Source organism: Pongo abelii, chromosome 18 (genome assembly GCF_028885655.2).
Source record: "Pongo abelii isolate AG06213 chromosome 18, NHGRI_mPonAbe1-v2.0_pri, whole genome shotgun sequence".
NCBI lineage: Eukaryota > Metazoa > Chordata > Mammalia > Primates > Hominidae > Pongo > Pongo abelii.
The window spans coordinates 30,880,589-30,897,719 of NC_072003.2; the positions used below are offsets into that span (position 1 = coordinate 30,880,589).

Sequence of the window (17,131 nt, forward strand, 5' to 3'; positions counted from 1 at the left end):
CTGCCTCAGCCTCTCGAGTAGCTGAGATTATAGGTGCCTGCCACCACGCCTGGCTAATTTTTGTATTTTTAGTAGAGACAGGGTTTCAGCATGTGGGCCAGGCTGGTCTCGAACTCCTGACCTCGTGATCCACCCACCTCAGCCTCCCAAAGTGTTGGGATTACAGGTGTGAGTCACTGCCATAGGGACTTATTTAAAAAAAAAAAAAAGGCCAGGTGCAGTGGTTCATGCCTATAATCCCAGCACTTTGGGAGGGCGAGGTGGACAGATCACCTGAGGTCAGGAGTTTGAGACCAGTCTGGCCAACATGGTGAAACCCCGTCTCTACTAAAAATACAAAAAATAGCTGGGCGTAGTGGCATGCCTGTAATCCCAGCCACTCGGGAGGCTGAGGCACGAGAATCGCTTGAACCTGGGAGGCAAAGATTGCAGTAAGCTGAGATCACACCACTGCGCTCCAGCCTGGGTGACAGAGAGAGACATCTCAAAAAATAAAAATAAAAATTTTCAAAAGGGTAGGGGCTCAGACCTCCACCGGTACAGGTGCTCCTAACAGTGGCTAGGCTAGCATGGGCCAGGACTGTGGCTTTCTTGGAATCTAGCTTGACCCACAGAAAGATGGTGGTTAAGACCTTAGCATGCCAGCCATAGTTGGTTACCACATACCAGCTGTGTGACCTTGGGGAAGGCATGTGCCTCAGTTTCTCCATCCGTAAGATGGGGCCCTAATGCTTCCCTTGCAGGATTGTTCTGAGGATGGCATAGGGCAAGGCAGTCTGTTATCCTTTAAACAGAATATCCAGAGAAGTGACTAATATTCGTGCCCTATGGGGACCCCACTCTGGTGATCCTTGGGCCACATCTGCCCATGAATGTGGCTTGTTTGGCCTGCAGAGTGCTGGAAACATTTCAGAGCTCAGAGCTGCCAGGCAGGGCACGACCCTCCCACCTCCCTGCGACTCCTGCATACCACTGGTTTCCACCTGAGCCCACTCCTGTCTCTTACATGCCTGACCCCTGCCTCCGCCTGCTTCCCTCTCTCAGTTCCCTCTCCGCCAGATATCTTGGTGGGAACAGGGCTGGAGGTCAGATGGGCTCTGGACTGGGGAAGGAAGATGGGTGGCCATGTTGTGGAAGCCGGGCACCCTGTTAGGAAAGCTAGGATGCCCACCTTGTGACTGTGCTGGACTAGATGGTTTCCCCGTCACCCACCACCTCTTTAAAGGAAGGTGTTTCTGTCTCACCAGATATCCCTGTGGCAGTAATTTTGCAGAACCAGTCACTGAAAACTGCCCATGCTGTCCTTCTCAAATAGCTGTTTCCCGGTGAATTCACAGCATGCACTTGCTCTGTGCCTCTGCTAAACCGAGAATCCATCCATATAAACATGTAAAAGAGTGCTTTGAGAATCGACTTTTCTGACAGTCGGCAAATAGTAGCCTGCCATCCACAATTGGATGATTGAAGCCGAGTTCCTGTGGCGTAACGCAGGCTGGACAGTTCTCCTTCTAAATTGCTGCAGAAACCTCCGTAACTCAGTGATCTTGAAATTTGTTAGCTCCTACTCACCTAGCTTTCGGGAAGGCTAAGAAGGGGATTAGTATAGGTGAACATCTCCAGGGTCTCAGATCCTGTCTCCCAAGAGCAGATCAGAAGCCAAGGCAACATGGGAAATAAATGATCTGGAGCTGAAACCCACAGGCCGCCACTTTTCTGATCAGGTTCATTCTTAGAGCACTGTTGAGACAGCAGTGCTGTTCAGGAGAGAAAACCCATGTTTATTCATTTGCTATTCCAAAGTAATTTATTTATTTATTTATTTTTTATTTATTTATTTTTTTTGAGACGGAGCTTCACTGTCGTCACCCAGGCTGGAGTACAATGGCACGATCTCAGCTCACTGCAACCTCCGCCTCCTAGGTTCAAGCGATTCTCCTGCCTCAGCCTCCCAAGTAGCTGGGATTACAGGCTCATGCCATCATGCCTGGCTAATTTTTGTATTTTTAGTAGAGACGGGGTTTCACCATGTTGGCCAGACTGGTCTCGAACTCCTGACCTCAGGTGATCCGTCCGCCTCGGCCGGTGTTGGGATTACAGGCATGAACCACTGCGCCTGGCCCAAAAATAATTGTTGGGTGGCTATATGTGCCCTTGGACAAGACGGGCAGGGCTTCGGCTGTCTTGGAGCCTAACTTTGAGTGGGAAAAACAATAAATAAGTTAAAAGCTGATAAGCAAGACCATTCAGAGACTAAAAGGAAATAAAACAGGGCAATAAGATAAAGAGGGGACCGATGATGTGGGGCTGCCCTAGAGGTGTGTTCACTGAAGGTCCTGAACAGAAGAAGGAGCAAGGCTGTGGGCATGTGGGGCGGAACACGCCAGGCAAGTGCACAGGCTCTAAGGCAGGAACAGGCTGAGCCACATCAAGGAATCGAGGCAGGCGCCAGGAGCCGGAGTCAGAGAGGTCAGCAGGCACCCCCAAAGGGGAGTAGGACTTATTGTCAGTGCCATAGGAAGTCACTGGGCAGCTTTAAGCAGGAGGCTCCCATGATCTGATTTCAGTTGTTAAAAAAAGACTCACTGCTGTGTGGAAAATGAAGTGAGTGCAGGGTTTGGGGGAGACAGCCCAGAGTGGAGGCAGAGAGACCAATTAGGACGCGATGGTGGTGTCTCTGGGGGAGACCCTGGTGGCCCAGGCAGCAGCGCACTCGGGCGAGGAGGTCAGCTCCAGGGCATGTTCTGGAGAGAGAGCCGAGGGACGTGCCGACATACTGGATATGAGTGAGAAAGTGAGAGGGGACGAGGGGACGGCAAGCTTTTTAGCAACCACTCGAATGATGGACCCGTTTTTAAGATAGTTGAAGACTAGGTTTGGAGAAAGTGATTTCAGAATTCTGTTTCGGGCACACCAGGCACATTGACTCACACCTGTAATCCCAGTGTTTTGGGAGGCCAAGGCAGGAGGATCCCTTGAGCCCAGGGGCTCAAGACCAGCCTGGACAACATAGTGAGACCCCATCTCTACAAAAAAAATAATTTATTTTAATTAGCTGGCCGTGGTGACGTGCACCTATAGTCCCAGCTCTCCAGGATGCTGAGATGGGAGGGTCACTTGAGCCCAGAAATTCAGGTTGCAGTGAACCCTGATCAAGCCACTGAACGCCAGCCTGGGCAACAGAGCAAGACCTTGTCTCTTAAAAAAAAAAGAGAGCATTCTGTTTTTGGCATTTTAATATTGGAATTCCTGTTAGATATCTAGGAAGAGAGGCCAAGCGGTCACTTGGGGCTTGGTGGAGAGGTCAGGGTTGGAGATGAAAATAACTGGGAGCCTGGGACCTGAATGAGACCACCTGGAGAGCAAGGGAAGAGCACTCGAGAGGCCTAGGACTGAGCCCTGGGCAGCCTAGTCGTTCAAGGTGCAGCCGAAGAAAAGGAAGCAACCCAGGAGCCGGGCAGGCTCAGCCAGCGAGGCAGGAGGAAAGCCAGGTGGGTACAGAGTCACACAAGCCCCAGGGAGGAAAGTCATTGCAAAGGAGGGGAAGCTGCTGAGTGCTGCCGAGCCGCCACACCCACCCACTCCTAGGAGAAATTCCTATTGCGTATAGCAGTCAGCTGGACCCTGTAATTTACTTTAGGAACCAGAGACTTCTGAGAGTCATTAGTAATGACACCAGGATAACAGGTATAAATCAGAATTGTCCCAGACAAACCAGGATGGCCCGTCACCCTAGTTATCGGTGCCCGGGCCAGGTGGGTTCCATGTGGAGGTGGAGGCAGAAGCCCAACGGGAGGAGGAACAAGGGGTAGTGGGAGGAGGAGCCACGGGGACAGTGACACTCAGAGATTCACTGACAGGGTGACGGACAGATCATGGAGGGGGCCTGCGATGGAATATTCCTTAGCAGTAGAAAGGAAAGGAACTATCAGTTCCCATAACACAGGTGAATCTCAGAGCAGTTATGATGACTGAAAGAGCCGAGCAAAAAAGACTACATGCAACATGATTCCTTTATGTAAACATTCCAGAAAGGATGATCAGTATATAGGGAGGGACCATAACTGGGTGGTTGCCTGGGGCCAGGGAAGGAGGAGGGGGAGACAGGGGTTACCAAGGGGCACGAGGAAACCTTAGGGGTGATAGGTACGTTTGTTCTCTTGAGTGTGATGGTTTCAATGGCGTAGACACATGTGAAAACTTATCAAGCTGTACCCGTTAAATATGCACAGTTTATTGTATGGGGTGTGTATTCTATTCCTCGATAAAGCTGGGAAAAGAGTTTTGCTGTAAAGAAGATGACACAAGCGGAACAGTAGCAGGAGATGTGATTTTATCTTAAGCATAGAAGGAAGAGAGTTGAACCTGCGTGACATAGGGGCATTTAGGCTGGCAGTGAGAGAGGAGAGCGAGGTGGGGACCGTTTGTGAAGGTTACTGCATGTCATGTGGAGGGCTTTGGAATTTATCCCATCATCGGCGTGGTTCTGCACCCCGTCGTGTGAAGAAATCATCCAGAGAACTTGTTCTGAGTCTAGAAGTTACCTACAGGCTGCCCTTAAGGCAGTGGTCCTCACACGGCATCCTCCTGGCTCCCTTCCGACTGCAGCTGCCGTGGGCGTGGGACAGTCCCCGCATGTGGACAGTGCCCTGCCTCAGGTGCTCGTGGGGTGCTCTGCCATGGGAGCACACTCAGCTCGTGCATGTGTGGGGGCATCAGTGCCCCGAGGGCAGCCTTCAACAAGCAGTGGATAAATGTCCCAGTCTTGGAGAGACATTTGCGACATGCATTTAAGCAGAAGACTCCCATGATCTGATTTCAGTTAAAAAAGAAAAAAAAAAGACTCACTGCTGCATAGAAAATGAAGTGTGAGTGCAGGGATTTGGAGGAGACACCGCAGAGTGGAAGCGGAGAGACCAATTAGGAGGCGGCAGTGGTGTCTCTGGCAGAGACCCTGGTGGCCTGGGCAAGGAAGGCAGCAGCACATTCCAGGCAAAGAGGTCAGACCCAGGAAGTGTTCTGGAGAGAGAGGCGAGGGACAGCTGGCAGATCGGATGGGCAAGTGAGAAAGAGAAGGATCAAGGGGGCCACGAGGTTTTTGGCCACTGCTTCAATGATGGAGCCATTTTTAAGATAGGTGAAGACTAGGGCTGGGGAAAGTGAGTTCTTGGAGTTCCGCAGAGGGCCCCCGTGGGAAGGAGCACCAGTTGGCAACAGCAGTGACCAGCTCAAAAAAATTGGGTTTTTCCTTTTTCCTGCCCTGTCTTGCTTTCCCCATTTCCTCTTGGAATCACCTGGCAAATACTCAACTTGCACCCAAGTCCTTGTCTCAGCCTCTGCTTTTACGGTCTCCCAATTATGATGCCCACGAGGCCAGGAAAGTTGTTTTATAAGCACTGCAGGCTTTTCGACGCAGATGGTCTCAGGAACTGGACTTTAAAGAACACTGCTATAGGCTGTGAAAAAACATGAAGGATTTCACACAGGGGAATGACTGGACAGATTTGCTCTGGTAGAAAATGAACTCTGGTGGCAATGTGAAGTCCAAGTTAAAGTAGCAAGAGACAGGAAGCAGGGAGACCAATTAGTAGGCTATTACGAATGTCCTGACAGGAGATAATGATGACGAAGGCAGCAATTGAGGCCGTCTCTTTGTGAAAGTCCTTTGATTTATAGAGTATGTAACGGTTCGCACAGAAATGAGACCAAGCCTAGTTTCACACCCCCAGCACTGTGGTTTTCAAAAGCTTGCATTTCTAGCATTTCACATTTTCTTTTCTTTTTTTGGTATCTTCGACTTCCAAAATTTCATACATCAGTCTGATGCTATGCATCTTCACTTTGTTAAATCTTATGGTTTCAGGATCTTGACATTGGTGCCAAGAACGTGAAACTTTACGTCAACAGAAACCTCATCTTCAATGGCAAGTTAGACAAAGGAGATAGGGAGGCCCCGGCTGACCACAGCATCCTGGTTGACCAGAAGAACGAGAAGAGCGAGCAACTGGAGGACGCCATGAACGCTCACTCGGAAGAAAGCAAACGTACCCACGAGATGGCTGGTGCCAGCGGGGACAAGGAGCTTGGTCTCGGTTGCTCACAGCCAGCTGAAACATTAGTGGATGCAAAGCTTTCTTCACAAGGAAATGTGTCTGGCAAAACAAAGAATTCTACTAATTGCAGGAAAGACAGTATGTCCCAGTTAGAGGAATATTTGAGACTGTCGGCAGCCCCCACTTCGATGGGTGACATGCCCAGTGCTTCTGCCACTTCCCCACCTGTGAGGTGCCCTCCTGTCCACGAGGAGCCCTCTCTCATCCAACAACTGGAAAACCTCATGGGCAGAAAAATCTGTGAGCCACCCGGGAAAACCCCGTCCTGGTTACAACCTTCTCTCACCGGGAAGGACAAGAAGCAGGGAGGCAGGAAGCCAAAACCCCTCTGGCTTAGTCCCGAGAAGCCCCTGGCCTGGAAGGGCAGGCTCCCATCAGACAATGTCATCGGTGAGGGTCCTAGAGAGACCGAGGCCGGGGGTAAAGGCCCCCGGCATGAGCCAGGGTGGGGGACCAGCCGGAGTGTCAACACCAAGGAGAGACCCCAGAGGGCAACCACCAAAGTCCGCAGTGATGACTCAGACATCTTTAACCAGCTCCGCAACAGAGAGCGCCCTGCTAGTGGGAGGAGGGGCTCAAGGAAGGATGCTGGCAGCAGTAGTCATGGGGACGACCAGCCAGCCAGCAGAGGTAAGCTCCAAAGAGCAGCCCGACTTGGGCATCATCATCCCAGTGCCTCTAATTGGCATGAAGCCAGTTAGCTCCCTGGACCTCAGTTTCCTTATCTGCAAAAACAAGGTGGTTGTTCTCAACTAAGGGTCACAAAATCACTGTCTCAGGGGCCAAAGAGGTACATAAATGAGTGAAATGGGCAAGACACATTTTGCATGGTAAATTCATAGATGTATTTGTCATTGCCACCAAGGTATGTCCCTTTGCCCGTTTTTCTTGCAACACATGGCTTTTCCAAGCCATTTTCCAAAAGACTTTGTTCTCCTACCTTTCATAGAGACATCGGTCTCTAGTCACTTCACTTTATCCTTAACTGTACTGTTAGAAAAATAGCTGGGTACAGTGGCCAGGCCTGTAATCCCAGCACTTTGGGAGGCTTAGGTAGGAGGATCGCTTGAGCCAAGGAGGTTGAGGCTACAGTGAGCCATGATTGCGCCACTGCACTCCAGCCTGGGTGACACAGCGAGACTCTGTCTCGAAGAAAAAAAAGAAAGTAACACAAGTGTGATGATGCATAGCAATTGACACTTGCCTGGGTGTTGGAAGTGGCACAGGGAATAGTGAGGACTTTGGCAATTTGGAGACCACAAGCCTACCCACAGGGCGGCTGCCACTCCACTCAGGTTTCTAATAAGCATTTAGGAGTGCAAGGCCAGGCCAGGCGCAATGGCTCACACCTGTAATCCCAGCACTTTGGGAGGCTGAGGCGGGCAGATAACCTGAGGCCAGGAGTTCAAGACTAGCCTGGCCAACATGGTAAAACCCCGACTCTACTAAAAATACAAAAATTAGCCAGGCATGGTGGTGCGTGCCTGTAATCCCAGCTACTTCGGAGACTGAGGCAGGAGGATCACTTGAACCTAGGAGGTGGAGGCTACAGTGAGCCGAAATTGTGCCACTGCACTCCAGCCTGGGCAAGAGAGTGAAACTCCATCTCAAAAAAAAATAATGAATGCAAGGCCACTGTACCAGACTTCCCCTTTACTTTTTTCAAGAGAAACCAGAAATGTTTCTTATTTTTTGACTTTGGCAACTGATTGAGATTATTTTTAAACTACTGTATGTGTCAAAAAAAAGGCACATCTGCTGGCAGGACTCACCCTGAGAGCTTTGTGAACTTTGCAGTAGATGATTAGATGATCTTCAAGGGCGTTCCTGATTATGAAAGGGGAGCCCATCAAGGCAGGGAGTCTCAATATTTGCACTCAGGTTTGGCTCCTGGGAAGGAGTACGGATAGCAGCTAGGAGTCAAACCATTGAATCCAAACTCAGCCGCTTACAGACCTGGGACTTCTAGCTAGGCACACAACTCTCCGGGCCTCAGTGTTTTCATCTGTAAAATGGTGATGACTTCCCCACCCAGTGTGGCAAGGAAGGAATGAGATGATGGCTTCCAAATAGCAACACTGAGCCTGTCACATGATGAGTGCTCGGCGAGTAGTAGTCGTCATTTCACCACTAGCTTGGACGAGGTCCTTTTCCATCCACAGAGCACTCAGGCCTGCCATACCAGGGCTCACCCCTAGAGCCTCTGGATTTAACCCCACCCCATACCACGTGGGAGCACAAACCCTGGAGGCAGGCTGCCTGGGCACGTATCCTGGCTCCATCACCTCCAACCCACACTTCAGGCAGGTTCTGAAACCCTGCTGAGCCTCAGTTTCCTCATGTGTAAAATGACACTAATAATACATGGGGTGCTGGGAAAATAAATGAGATCATACTTGTGGGGCATTTAACACAGTGCCTGGCACACAGGAGCCCCCAAGAGATATTAGCTGTTCTGTCATCATCATCACCCTTTCTGTGTGCTGCCTCTTGGTGAAATATCTATGCGAAGCCAAGGCATGCATTTTTTTTCTAGTTTTCTTTTCTTTTTTTCTTTTTTTTAAGTTTTATTTTAGGTTCTGGGGTACACGTGCAGGATGTGCAGGTTTGTTACATAGGTAAATGTGTGCCATGGTGGTTTGCTGCACCTATCAACCCATCACCTAGGTATTAAGGCCAGCATGCATTAGCTATTTTTCCTAATGCTCTTCCTCCTCCCACTACACCCCCCAACAGGCCACAGTGTGTGATGTTCCCTTCCCTGTGTTCCTGTGTTCTCGTAGTTCAGCTCCCACTTATAAGTAAGAACATGTGGTGTTTGGTTTTCTGTTCCTGCATTAGTTGTTTGGTTTTCTGGTCCTGCATTAGTTTACTGAGGATAATGGCTTCTGGCTACTTCCATGTCCCTGCAAAGGACATTATCTCATTCCTTTTTATGGCTGTATAGTATTCCATGGTGTATATGTACCACATTTTCTTTATCCAGTCTATCATTGATGGGTATTTGGGTCAATTACATGTCTTAATGCATGAATTTTTTTAGTGATTCAAATCGGCATCTTCTGTATTAGGGAGTGTCTAGCAGATATACCCCTGACATGTCACTTAGGGTACAGGAACAAGTTCCTCAGACTCTAAGTGTCATCCTGGACAGAGCTGCCTCCTCTGATTCCCCAGCCTTACAAATTTTTGCTGCTCACCCCTTCTGAGACTTAACACTGAGGCTCAGTCAGTGTCAGGAGGAGGGTAAGGTGGAAAGATAGAGTTGAGGAGCTCTCTGAGGGCAGGCGCCTGGCTCATGGCAGGTCCTCCACAGTGTGGGAGGGCCATTGTAAGAAAGAACTGCAGTGACCAGGTGCACAGCATGCTTGCGGTAAGCCAGGCTCTGGTCCAGGCACGTTACCCAAATAACCTCCCAACAGACTCATTTTACAGATAAAGGGAACGTGAGATTGAAGTAACGTTTTTCAGGTCACACAGACAGTAAGGGTTAAAGCAGGACTGGAACCCAGACAGATCAGCTCTACCATACATGTTTCCAAACACTACCCTATAGTAGTCACAGCCTATGGTCACAGCCATCATCACCCACCTGCCCTGGGAAAGCCAGGCCTTCCAAGCTTTCCCAGCAAACAGTCGGTGCAAAGCCTCCGGGAGTTCCGAGGCAATGGTGTTACTCTAACTTGCCCAAGTTCAGGAGATTTTGTTTCACTTTAATTTCTTTCCAAGCATTTCAGTGCTTGGCTTAATGGCACATTAAGAACCAAGCCCCTGAGATTTCATGCTTGTTAAGCCAGTTGTGCTAAAAAGGAAAGTTGCTTAGAAATTTTAAATCATCCATTACCTAAAGCCAAATCCCATAGCCATGCTCTTCCGGAAAGGTACAGGCCAGCCCACCAAGAATGCTGGTAGAATGAATGACTGCCCAAGTTCTGTTCTGGGATTGGAATTTTGTTGCCAGTATAAGAGAGAGCCTGGGTACTGGGTGCACTGTCTCACACCTGTAAACCCAGCACTTTGGGAGGCCAAGGTGGGAAGATTTCTTGAGGCCAGGAGTTCAAAACCAGCCTGGGCAATATAGTAAGATTCCATCTCTACGAAAGTTTAAAAAAAAAAATAGCTGGGTGTGGTTGTGTGTGTTTGTAGTCCCAGCTATTCGGGAGGCTGAGGCAGGAGGATCACTTGAACCCAGGCACTGAAATGCCTGAAAATAAATTAAAGTGAAACAAAGTCTGCAGTTCAGGTCTGGAGTTCAAGGCTGCAGTCAGCCATGATCACACCACGGCACTCCAGCCTGGGTGACAGAGCGAGACCCTGTCTCTAAAAAAATGAAAATTGGGCTGGGCACAGTGGCTGTTGCCTGTAATCCCAGCACTTTGGGAGGCTGAGATGGGAAGATCACCTGAGGTCAAGAATTAGAGACCAGCCTGATTAACGTGGCAAAACACTGTCTCCACTAAAAATACAAAAATTAGCCAGGTGTATTTGTGCGCACCTGTAATCCCAGCTACTCGGGAGGCTGAGGCATGAGAATCGCTTGAGCTCGGGAGGTGGAGGTTGGAGTAAGCCGAGATCACGCCACTGCACTCCAGCCTGGGCGACAGAATGAGACTCTGTCTCAAAAAATAAAATCATAAAATAAACAATAAAATAAATTTAATTAATTAAAATTAAAGTAATATAATGTAGGGAAATTATGAAAATCAAGACAGAGCAGGATCCAATCTCCTTAAAAAAAGAGAGCGAGAGAGAAAGAGCAAGCCTGAGAAATCTTATGCTCAGCAGAGCATCTTGTTGAATGCCATCTGCATTTTGGAAGTATTTTCATCAGGGGTCAGTTGTTTACAGGTGGAGGAGATCTCATCAGTCCAGTCTGAGCAGTAAAGAGGATATTATTTGGAGAATCCTTAATGATCACCTTCACCCCAAAGGTAGAGAGTGTAGCCACTCATCACAGGGGACTGGAAGGAAGAACCAGAAAGTTGGCAGGAACCAAGGACGCTTCTTTGTGTTTCTTCTGGGCCCTACCTCTTCCTCTCTGTGGGCCCACTTCCCCTCACTTTCCTCATGATATCATCTTTCTCTGCTACTCACACGGCCTCACAGCCATATGAGGAGAAATGTGAGGAAATGGCCTCACAGCCCTGGAGTGACTATGCCCTGCTCTTGTTCCTGCAACCAATTCCAAAGTCTCAGGGGAGAAGCCGATTGGTCTACTTGGATCAGGTGTCCACTCCTTGTCCAATCAGTGATGGCCAAAGGGTGATTCACTGGAATGAACATGGCTCTGTGATATCCCTCTAAGTACTTCATCGTTTCCTGTTTTAGTAGCAATTACCACATACCTCATGGCAGTGCAGCTGATTTTGACAAACTTCAGTTCAGAGCTCCATAGTCCTATTCATCTCAATCTAGGAGTATGTCAGGAATTTTGATAGCACCATCTCATCATTGGGGGCCCTCCCAGATTGTGTTGACTGCAGGTTGAAGGAGTGGCTTTCTGATGTCTGTGCAGATTGTAGAAATGTTGGTGACGACAGAACAGAGCACTGATCCCAGCAGCTCCCCAATTCCCCAATTCCCATGGAGTCTGCAGACAGAGAGGTCCGTGGGCCCCCAGCCAGCTCTCATGTCAAAGAGGTCTAAGAGCAAGGCTCAACTCCTCTGCTTTTTTTTTTTTTTTTTTTGAGATGGAGTCTTGCTATGTCACCCAGGCTGGAGTGCAGTGGCACAATTTCGGCTCACTTAAACCTCCACCTCCTGGGTTCAAGTGATCCACCCACCTCAGCCTCCAAAAGTGCTGGGATTACAAGTGTGAGCCACCGTGCTAGGCCATCTACTCCTCTGCTTTTAAACCCAGAGTGTACAACTCAGGGAGAATAGGTTAGAAAGCAGACGCAGAATGAAAGAAAAGTCCCTGCCTGCCTTGCGCACTCAGGCAGCGTCCCTGACACGTGACATTCGGTGCTGTCTCCTTGGTGCACTTGCAAACCAACCCAGGCCATTCATTTTAGTCAGTGGAAATCAAATCACATCAACTAAAGTCATGAGAATCCATCTGGGTAGTTCCTTCTGCCACATGTTAAGCCTCGTGCCTGAGGGGAGAGGATGGAAGAAACCTCTGGTATCTTTTTAAATGGTAGATGAGAAGTGGGGGAGGGCAGAGGACAGGGGCAGAGGGACTGACAGGTGGAGTGGGGAGTCCCTCAGCCTCTAGGCCTGATCCCGAGGGCTGCACAATTGTGGTGCCAGTGTCCAGCCCTCCACTGGCATTTCCACACACCAGGAGCTGTGCTGCGCACTGGGACACCTCCAGGAGCGAGGATAAAGTGGCAGAGAAGGCCTCTCCAAGGAGGCGGGTGACAAGCAAAGCCAGCTAGGTGGGCCTCCGGAGGAAGAGCACTCCTGGCAGGGGCGCATCAAGGGCAAAGGCTCTGAGGCCAGATGAGACAGCCTGGCCAGGGAGCAGGAGGGCCAGCGGGGCTGAAGCTGAAAGATCATGGTGGGGAGTGCAGAGGGGAGGGGGCAGGAGTCAGCGGCAGCTGTACTCAGGGCTGTGGGCATGGTGAGAGTCAGGTTGTCTTGATTCTCAGTGCAGGAGAGACAATGCCAGCTAGAGGGGTTGATGACAAATTCCATTTTAGGCACATAGAGACTGAAGTGACAGAGTGGACATGTCTGGACCTTCCAAGAGGTCATTGGAATTGAAGGATGGTGCCCGGGGAAGAGAAGGCAGAACTTGACCTGTAAAGTTAAGCAGGGCCTGCCTGGGAACCAGGAGCTAAATGAGGGCAAGGAAGGATGGTGGTGTCAGGAGAGGAGTGGCCTGGGCCTTGGGACACCCCCAGACTGAGGGGGTGGAAGGGTGGGACTGGGGTGATGGAGAGAGTTGTCAGTGGGAGAGGCAGAGAACCAGGGAGGTATAGTGGCTCCTAAGCCAGTGGAGTGGGAGGTATCAAATGGAAGAGGTTTGCCAGCGATGTCACACATAGACTGAAGACTGACAAAGACTGGGAGGTCATTGTTCACTTGGAGAAGGTGTTTCAGTGGCGGGTTAGGGAATTGTAGGAGTCTTACGGATGCAAAGGCCAGAAAGCCACCAAGAGTTTGACTTCAGGCACAGCTGGATCCAGGCGTTCAGAGGTTGTCATCAGGATCCTCCATCTCTCGACTCGTGTTCTCAGTGTTGGCTTCATTCTCAGGCAGGTTCTCCCTGAGAAATAGGGTAGAAAGATAGCCTTTGGCAATTCCACATCTACATCCTTCCAGCTTCAGCACCACCAGTTTAAAGAGTGCCCCTCCTTGAGGCCAGCTTGGAAGGATACTGTTGGCATTGATCCAATTAGATGGCCTGAAGGTGGGGGGGGGGTCCCCAAAGGATCCCCCAAATCTGAGTGGAAGGGGAAGTGGAGTTTGAGTGAGCAAAACAGTCCCACCGGAAAGAGGCACTGGGTGGCAGGGGCTTGGGAGAGGCTGGGAGGTGGGAGGGGTGGCAGAGCACCTGAGCGAAACAGGGAGAAAATAGGGCCGTGGTTGGAGGGAGCCACTGGAGCGGGTCGCCTTCCTGTTTCTTCCTTTCTTCTCTTCCAGGTAGGAGAGATTTATGCATGTCTGCAGGCAAAGAGGGGAAGGTGCCAGTGGGGAAGGAGTGATTGAAGATTCTGGACAGGAGATAATTGATGGAGCCGAGCCCCCTAGGAGACAGGCAGGAAATGGAGTGCAGGGCACAGTGCGATATGAAAGGAGGAAAAACGAATGTCAGTGTCAGCAGCCGCTGTTTTTGCAGGATGACACCCTTAGATGGCAGTGAGCCATGGCGTGGCTGAGAACAGGCCACTGTGTGGTGTGCACGCCGTGGCTCTCATGTTCCATAAGGAGCGTGGGGCCTTCAGATCAGTCTGGGACCGTGTTCTCCATGCACTTGGGACACAGGCTTTAGCCATGTGTGCAAGTAAATTCCTTACATTATAATATACCTGGCTTAATGCCTTTTTAAAATAGCATTTTTGGCTGGGCACGGTGGCTTACGCCTGTAATCCCAGCACTGGGATTCGCCCAGCTGAGGCAGGTGAATCGCTTGAGCCCAGAGTTCAAGACCAGCCTGGGCAACATGGCAAAACCCCATCTCTACCAAAAAATAAAATAAAAATTAGCCGAGCATGTTGGTGCACACCTGTGGTCCCAGCAACTCGGGAGGCTGAGATGGGAGGATCACCTGAGCCTGGGAGGTTAAGGCCATAGTGAGCCATGATCACGCCACTGCACTCCAGCCTGGGTGACAGAGTGAGACCCTGTCTCAATAAATAAATAAACAGCATTTTTTTCTTGATTATAAAAGTATTACAGGCTGGGCCCAGTGGTCATGCATATAATCCCATGTACTCAGGGGGCTGAAGCGGGAGGATCGCTTGAGGCCAGGAGGTCAAGGTTGCAGTGAGCTTTGATCACACCACTGCACTCCAGCCCGGGCAACAGAGCAAGACCCTGTCTCTAAAAAAATTAAAAAGAAAGAAAATAAAAGTAATGCACGTAGGGAACTTTAAGAAAATCAAGCTACAAAGAAGAAAATAAAAGTCCTTCCTGCTCCCCACCCAGAAACCAGGAACAACACTGTTAACACGGGTGCATGTCACCCGTACCAGGATATACTGCATTTAAAGCTGCGTATCTGGCTCTTTCCTTTTAACATTCTTTTACAAACCTTCCACCTGCCATTAAATTGTCTTTGAAAACACCGTTAGAGTCACGTGACTGTGACAGCCTCCAGCGCACACCCTCTTGTTGCTGACTCAGACGCCTCAGGCAGCAGCATCGCCCCTGGTCATGTGAGTTTCTACAGTGGGGAGCGACTCCTGGCAAAGTTTCTAACACAGCCAAGTTGTCTTCCCTTGGTTCACACGATGATTGCATTCTTAGAAAATTCAGTCTATGAAAAAATGCTTCATGTTTTTGCAAAAACAACCAGATTCTGGAATTGGGTGATCATAGACAATCTTTTTACCGACCTGAATGGCCCACAGGACAGTCAGAAGCTGTGTGGGACAGGAGACCAAGCTCTGTTCCAGGGACCCCATGCAGTGCAGGATGGTAACATGCCTGGCCCCAGCCATCCAGTGCCAAGAGGCCTCTTGGCTAAGGAGACAGCCAGGAACAACCCCGCTGGTTTCTAGAGGGCTCCCCTGGAGGTGGCCCTGCCTCACTGAGAGCCACCAGAGGAGACAGTCTCTAATGGTCCCCACTTCCACACATGCCACTCACAGGGCTTCCCCTCTCTTGTGTCCTTTCTTCCAGAAGACACCTGGTCTTCCAGGACGCCGTCACGGTCAAGGTGGCGCAGTGAGCAGGAGCACACACTTCACGAGTCATGGAGCTCCCTCAGTGCCTTCGACCGCTCCCACCGAGGACGCATCTCCAACACAGAGCTCCCGGGGGACATCCTAGATGAGCTCCTGCAGCAAAAGAGCAGCCGGCACAGCGACTTGCCCCCCTCCAAGAAGGGGGAGCAGCCAGGGCTGTCGAGAGGGCAAGATGGCTACTCTGGAGAGACAGACGCTGGGGGCGACTTTAAAATCCCTGTCTTGCCTTATGGACAGCGCTTGATCATTGACATCAAGTCTACCTGGGGGGACAGACACTATGTCGGCCTCAATGGAATAGAAATATTCAGTTCCAAGGGCGAACCAGTGCAGATTTCAAACATAAAAGCAGACCCTCCCGATATCAATATTTTACCAGCCTATGGGAAAGACCCCCGCGTGGTCACCAACCTCGTCGATGGGGTGAACAGGACCCAGGATGACATGCATGTCTGGCTGGCCCCCTTCACACGGGGCAAATCCCACTCCATCACCATTGACTTCACGCACCCTTGCCACGTTGCCCTGATCAGAATTTGGAACTACAATAAATCTCGGATACATTCCTTCCGAGGCGTGAAGGATATCACAATGCTGTTAGACACCCAGTGCATCTTTGAAGGAGAAATCGCCAAGGCCTCTGGAACCCTGGCGGGAGGTACGGCGTGTCTGTAAGAATTTTCTCAGAGTCCCTATCTGCGACTTGCTGAGAGTCTATGGGAAAAAACAGACCAGCTGGCTAGCCAACAAGAGATCAGTCCTTCCTCTCTCTTTCTTTTTTTTTTTTTTTTTTTGAGACAGAGTCTTGCTCTGTCCCCCAGGCTGGAGTGCAGTGGTGCGATCTTGGCTCACTGCAAGCTCTGCCTCCCGGGTTCACGCCATTCTCCTGCCTCAGCCTCCTGAGTAGCTGGGACTACAGGCACCCACCAACACACCTGGCTAATTTTTTGTATTTTTTTTTTTTTTAGTAGAGACGGGGTTTCACCATGTTAGCCAGGATGGTCTCGATCTCCTGACCTCATGATCCGCCCGTCTCAGCCTCCCAAAGTGTTGGAATTACAGGCGTGAGCAACCGCGCCCAGCCCTTTTTTTTTTTTTGGGGTGGGGGGGACAGGATCTTGCCCTGCACAGTGGCATGGTTTCGGCTCACTGCAGCTTCAACCTCCTGGGCTCAAGCAATCCTCCCACCTCAGCCTCCTAAGTAGCTAGGACTACAGGTGCACCAACCCACCTGGCTAATTTTTGTATTTTTTGTAGAGACGAGGTTTCACCATGTTACCCAGGCTGGTCTCAAACTCCTGGGCTCAAGTGATCCACCCACCTTGGCCTCCCAAAGTGCTGGGATTACAGGCATGAGCCCCTGCACCCAGCCACAGACCCGGTCCACTCATCCCATCTTACAGCATGAGTGTGCTAGGCCTGACCTCATTCAGCTCCTCCCATAAAGCACCTGTCTTGGTCCGGCCCCTAGAACCTGAGTCTGAGATGGGGCATTCTTTGTTAAGTGACTTATGGAGGGAGTGCTTCTAGGAGAAACGTGGCATAGTGAAGCAAGGATATAGTTTCCAGGAAGCCCAGCCTCAACCAGATCTTGAGGGAGCTCTGGAACATAAATTTCAGGTCTTTCCTGCCTGAAGGTGAAGGAGCAGGGTGTTAGAACCCCAC

General features: G+C 50.3%; 1 protein-coding gene across 20 annotated transcripts in view; it reads left to right on the forward strand.

Annotated features, from left to right (window-relative positions):
- KATNIP (katanin interacting protein) overlaps positions 1 to 17,131 on the forward strand; it is a 230,359-nt gene that overhangs the window by 184,133 nt on the left and 29,095 nt on the right. For all 20 annotated transcript variants that reach the window (XM_054533684.2, XM_054533683.2, XM_024233849.3 and 17 more), the window contains 2 exons: positions 5,861 to 6,740; positions 15,402 to 16,124. In XM_054533684.2, the coding sequence (XP_054389659.1) occupies positions 5,861 to 6,740; positions 15,402 to 16,124 (1,603 nt within the window). The remainder of the gene's footprint in view (positions 1 to 5,860; positions 6,741 to 15,401; positions 16,125 to 17,131) is intronic.